At 65.1% G+C, this 5,889-nt stretch overlaps 1 protein-coding gene across 1 annotated transcript in view; it reads left to right on the plus strand.

Moving 5' to 3' along the window:
- The window catches only part of CCDC155 (coiled-coil domain containing 155), a 15,735-nt gene extending 10,774 nt beyond the window's left edge, over positions 1-4,961 (plus strand). Inside the window, exons 12-17 of the mRNA XM_012733503.1 lie at positions 38-255; positions 852-928; positions 2,289-2,343; positions 3,767-3,828; positions 3,905-4,021; positions 4,096-4,961. Coding sequence (XP_012588957.1) covers positions 38-255; positions 852-928; positions 2,289-2,343; positions 3,767-3,828; positions 3,905-4,021; positions 4,096-4,237 — 671 coding nt within the window. The 3' untranslated portion in view covers positions 4,238-4,961. The remainder of the gene's footprint in view (positions 1-37; positions 256-851; positions 929-2,288; positions 2,344-3,766; positions 3,829-3,904; positions 4,022-4,095) is intronic.
- Positions 4,962-5,889: the final 928 nt, after the last annotated feature.

The following is a 5,889-nucleotide window of genomic DNA, read 5'->3' on the forward strand; positions in this document are numbered from 1 at the left end:
CTCAGGCCGGCTCTGTCCTGCGCCCACCACTGCCCAGCAGCCTCCAGGCAGCTGCTGTCCGCCTCCCTCCCACCGCTGCCCTCACCGTCTGCCTTCTCGTGGCCCTCCCGACCTGAGAAACAACTTCTCTGGCAACAGGAAGTGGCAGCCTTGGGCCTCGGCAGCCCTCTGTGCGGCGTGTGGCAATGGGAAGACGCGGTCAGTGAGGCCGGGGAGGACGCGGCGCCTCCGCCTGAAGCCCCACAAGGAGGACACGTGAGCACGGGGGTCAGGAGTCCCGTAAGCGTGGGGGGACTGGTGGGGTGAAGCTGCGGGCCAGCTAAGAGGCTGCAGGACTAGGAGGGCACACAGCTCCGGAAGCAGGAGGACCCCTGGGCCACGTGGGCACACAGCTGGGAGGCCAGGGCGGAGGCTGGGCTGAGGGCCAGGAGAGGGTGAGGCCGGAGCCAGGCCGGGGCCTCGGACGGACAGAGGGTGGGGGGAGAACTGCGCAGGGAGATGGGCCTTAAGCGGGCGGGCTGGGGCTCGACAGCGAGGCTCGCGTGAGGTCCTGGAGGCAGTGGTGCACAGGGTGGCACTCAGGGCGACGTGCAAGAAAGGGTGGCGCTGACGGTTGGGACCACAGCAAGGAGGAGACAGACGTGCTGGGTTCTGAGGAAGAGCAGGTGGCGGGCCACCGCCTCAGGTCTAGGATCGCGGGAGAAACCCTGGCTTCCGTGGGGAGGCGCTGAGCCCTGAGCCCAGGTGAGACTCCCAGGTGGGGCGTCTCCAGGCGTTTGGTCAACCTGGGCTCCTGGGCTTGGTGGAATAAGAAGAGGACAGGGCCAAGTAATTTCTTGCACGTGTGACAGCCGGCAGCCCTTACCTGCTCTCCCCCACAGAGAAGGGGCCAGGCAGAGTCGGAAGGAAGGAAGGAGCAGTTGATGTGGTAAGAAGCTTGCTCTTCCCTGTGCCACCTCTGCCAGCCTGGGTGGAAGTGCCTGAGGGGCCCAGGGGATGGGTCAGACCCCGCCTGCCCTGGGCGCCGCCTGGCCTGGGGACAGAGCCTGACCCAGACCTGCGGGGTAGCCCCGGCCCAAGCCAGATGGGCGCTGAGGGCCGAGTCTCCACACGCCCGCAGCCAGAGACCTGGTGGGGAGGCGGCCGCTCTGCTCTCTGCTGCTCCGTGGCAGCTCTCCCACAGCCACCAGGGAAGCTGGACCGGTGAGGCAGGGGCTCTGGAATCGGCAGCCCAGACCCCAGCCCAGCTCCCACTCTGGATCCAAGGCGCCGGGCTCCATCCGCACCCAGCGCCCTGGGCCCAGGCCGGGGCCTCTGGTTTCCTGTGGCGCCGCCCTCTCCCCCTTCTCCCTGCGGGCTCCGGGCAGCAGCATCTAATGAGGCTGCCTGCCTGGCTCTAATTGGACTCTCTGGGAGCGCTGAGATGGGGCAGGAGGGGGCCGGTGACCTGCCTGCGGCCCCAGGGGAGGGGAGGAGCTGAGCACAGCCCCAGCGGGGGCAGGCTGCGGCCACTGTGGGCCACAGACTGGGACTGGGGCCGTGGGACAGCCTGTGGCCCCTAAAGGTGGCCAGAGGGCACCTGGACATGGAGGGGTGGGCAAGGGGCCCCAGGTAATAGAAGCTGGGAAGGAAGGGCCAGTCAGGGCCGGGAGCTTGGACGCCTTCTTGGGTGGGAGTCGACGAAGCGCCTGGCTCCCGAGGGTGCGGCCGTGAGCGGAGGGCTGGAGCTCCGGTGCCGGGGCACGGACATCTGGGGCTTAGGGATGCTCCAGCGGGCGCTTGAGGTCTGGGTGCCCAAGGAAGCACATGTGGGGCTTGGCGGCGGTGCCCAGGAGGGCAGAGGCTGGCTCGGGCCTCAGGACGGCCGGGTCACACTCTCCCGCCCAGAGGCCCAGTCCTCAAAGGAGGCCCGTGGGACAGACGCTGAAAGACGCGGCACCCGGGCAGGAGGGGGTCTCCTCAGGCCTTTGGCTCTCAGGTGATTCTTGGGTGCCTTTTGGGGGTGAGAGACAGAAACCTCCACTCAGGGATCCCCGGAGATGAAATAGCTGCCCAACGCTCACCCCCCGCCCCCCTTGGTGAAATCGCAGACTCTTGAGAATTGGGCAAAACTCACCTGACTTTTAGACAGCCATGAATGGCTCCCAGGGCCTCAGGACGCCCCCACCCCGCCCCCACCCCCCTGCACAGACCCATCCGCAGGGCCTGGCTAAGAGCCTGCTTAAGGGGCCCCCAGACCCAGTGCGCCAGTGAAAGCGGTAGAGGAGAAACATGCTGCTGTGACTTTGCTGTCGCCCCAGGTTACCCGCAAGGGAAGAAGAGGAAGCAGGGACCCTGGTCCTGGTAGGTACCCCTCCTGGTCCCCCACTCTGGGCCTCAGCCTGAAGCTGCAGCCCTTCCCCCGGCCCCCACCCACTCCCCTGCAGACAGGAAAACCGTTTGGCCCAGAGATAACAAGGCCTCGCTGCTGTAGCTAATGAGAATGGCCGGTGCAGGGGGTGGGGGAGTCCTGCGGGCCAGTGGGCGGCCAGAATGTTCCCCGGGGACCTCCAAGCACACACAGCCTTGCTCAGCCGCCAAGCCACAGCCTCACAGACGCAGCTACACCCCCAGATTGCGAAAATGCACACGCACATGCGCCCACACAGCGGCAGGGCCGGCCCTCCCCAGCCAGCCTCGGAACTCCCTCCCGCTGGCCCGCACCTCTGCTGGCCAGGGGGCGGGGTGCAGGCGGCTGGGGAGCATGGGCGGGCGGGATTCTGCCCCCCAGCAGGGAATGCGGGAGCCTGGCCTGCGTCAGGCCCTCTCCCAGACGCTTGTGCCCTTTCGGGTCCCAGAGGGCTCCTGGCCGCCCGCCCCAAAGCCACCCGAAGCTGCTCCTGGTCCCCTCCCGGACTGGCAGCTGTCAGGGTGGGAGGGGGGTGAAGGGCCAGGCCAAGGTACCGCAGAGTGGCGGAGAACGGCTGCTGGGTTGGTCTTTCCTCCAGCTGTTTTATTGCCCCCAATTGTCCCCCCCAGCCCCACCCCCCGCCCCAGCCATTTCCAGGGAGCAGAGGCCACATGGGGAAGCCCAAGACCTGGGCCCGGCTGGAAGTGGCAGGGCGGCCAGGGCGTATTTGGGCCTTTTTCTACTGAAACCTTTACCCCTCATCCCCCACTTTCCCTGAGCCCCCTTTCTTGGGCCCCCTCTGCCCCTCAGACGTCTCAGCTACCCACATCCACTAGTTTCTAGTCAGCTTGGTTCGTCCATTCGCCGCTCTGATTCCTTCCGTGCTCCTAGATGTGAGACTGTCTTGTGTTTACCTCTCTGATGCCTCCCTGCTCTCGGGCTTTATGCCAAAGCGGGGTTTGCCCTGGGTACCCCCCACCCCATACCCCCGCGCTGGGGCGGGGCCTGGAGAAGACCAGACTCCCGGGAAGATGGCGGAGGCTCAGCCCTAGCCTGGCCCAGCCCCATCCGGCCCGGAGCCCTGCTGGTTTTGTTTGTCACCTGCTGGGTCAGTCTCAGCCTGGGGCTGGTGAGGTGGCACCGGCAGGGGCCCTGTCCAGCAGGTGGGGAACACGGGGTTCGGAGCGGGGAGTGGCTGCCAAGGACACACAGCAGGAGCTGGCAGACCTGGGGCCCAGCCTGGCTCTGCGGCTTGGGGACACGCTCTGCGCCCCCGGGCCCCCCTTTCCAGGCACTCACTTTTGTCTCGTGGACTGAACCACGGCCTCTCCCAAGCCAGGACACAGTGACGCAAGTTTGTCTCCTTTGTCCTTCCAGGCCGATCTCCCCATGCCTCAGGGAGCCACCCACCCGGGAGATGGCCTGGAAAGCCCTGAGAGGTGAGGGGAGCCACAGGCTGAGCGGGACTTGGGGGCGGTGCGGGAGCCCCGCACAGACCCTGCTGTCCTCTTGCAGCACTGCCCAGCCGGAACTGCGGGGAGCCTTGGTGCCAGTGGTGAAGGAGCTGGTGGCAGCCAGGAGCCCGGTCTGGAGCCAGCTCAAGCTGCAGCCCCAGCCCCCCCAGCGGCTCAGGTGTGCCCCGAGGCATCTCCAGGAGGGCGCTGGCCAGGCGTGGCCCCTCTTTGACCCGTCTGCCTCCACTGCAGGGTCACTCGGCACCTCCTGATCCCCACGCCAGTCCTGGGCCTGCTGCTGCTGCTGCTGCTCTCGGTGGTGCTGCTGGGCCAGTCCCCGCCCCCCAGCTGGCCCCACCTCCAGCTCTACTACCTGCAGCCTCCCCCAGTGTGAGCCCCCCTGGAGCAACGTCTGTTCAATGAACTCCCAAGGCGCCCTCTACCCTTGCCCACTGTTGTACCCCCTTACTGGGACTCCCCCTACCAGGGCCCCGACACGGTGCCCCGGGGTCTGCACCCCCAGGGTGCGTGTTTACCTGAAGTCTCCCGAGTTTGCTTGGTGGCTACACTTCCTATGAGCAGCCCCCATCGTGGGTTACAGCAGCGGGGTGGCCGGGGCTGGAGCGCTTGGCTCCCCAATTCTCGCAGCCCTTCGGTCACGCTCAGGAGGTGGCGGCCAGCAGCTTCATGTCACATCGCAGGGACAAGGGGACACATCCTTTTTGACAAAGCAAGTGGCAGCCACCCCAAAGCCAGCAGCAGCCTGGGTTCATGTGTCACCATTTGGATGACACTCGCTGCAGGGGAGGCTGGGCGACGAACACCTCTCCTGGCAGAAAAGGGGCGAAGGGGAGGCGGTCAGGCACACCTACAGGTGTCAGCAGCACGCGAAGGGCCTGCGGAAGTGACCCGTCCGCCTTTGCTGTCTCCGCGAGCGGTAGTGACTGTCCATGGCCGCTGGCCCTTGGGCGACAAAGCTGTGGAAAGGCCGTGGGCGCTGCCTGGGTGGGGGGCGGGAGTGGGTTTTCTCCCAAGATGGCGGGAGCCCGGAAAGGTTTTGGTTCTTGTTGTGGGTTACTTAAGCTTCACGAGGCACAACTTTCATAGAAATAAATGGATGACTGTTAGCTGGGTGGTTTTTGCACGTGAAAATGCCCCGGAAACCCAAAGTCGACAACTTCCGCACCACCAGGTGCTTCGTAGGAAGAGTTTGGAGCAAGGTGGGGGGCAGTAACTACTATTTAAAGTCAGTGGTAGAGGTGCCCAGGATCAGGGGAGCCCAGAGGACTCTCGGACCCCGCCGGGAGGTTGGGGTTTCCTCCCAGGCCAAGCCTGCCCCCCAGCTGGCCCCACCTCCAGCTCTACTACCTCCAGCCCCTCCCCAGTGTGAGCACCCCTGGAGCAACGTCCCTTTCAGTGAATTCCCAAGGCGCCTTCTACGCTACCCATTGCTGGGCCCCCTTACCGGCCCGCACCCCTTGGGTGTTTAGCCAAGGCTGCTTAGCCCTGGAAGCCAAGCATGGCTGGGCGCAGTGAGGGTGTCGGCAGTGGGGCCACGCCCTAAGTGGGACCCATTCTGAGCTCATTTGAGATGGGGGGGCGTGTCTATTGGAGGAGCGCTCTCAGTGTAGAGTTGGGGTCTGGGGATATTAGCTGTGTGGGGGTGAGCACAGTTGTGGGACTGGCTGGAACTTCCAGATAGAGAGGAGAAGGGGTTTCCCGCGCCATGTGTGAACAGCTCAATGCCGGCTGAAGTGGCCCCGCCGAGCGCAGCCAACGCCGCGCCTCCAGCAGGGCGCTGGCATAAGGCGCTATCGTTTTGATGCCGGTTCTCCCTGCGAGGACGGAAAGGCCTAGATTTCAGAAGCTGCACGTTTCCAGCTCCCAACTGTCCTTTACTAGCTGACTCTGCCGGGGAAATAACGATTTTCGGCATCTGGTTACCATTCGTTGTAACATTTAACCAACTTCGGATAGTTTTGGGAAATGCAGCTCATCATTATTCAGGATTTCTGAGCAATACTGAGAAACAGCCCCCCTCCCGCC

Source organism: Condylura cristata, unplaced genomic scaffold (assembly GCF_000260355.1).
Source record: "Condylura cristata isolate star-nosed mole 26May11 unplaced genomic scaffold, ConCri1.0 scaffold00041, whole genome shotgun sequence".
NCBI lineage: Eukaryota > Metazoa > Chordata > Mammalia > Eulipotyphla > Talpidae > Condylura > Condylura cristata.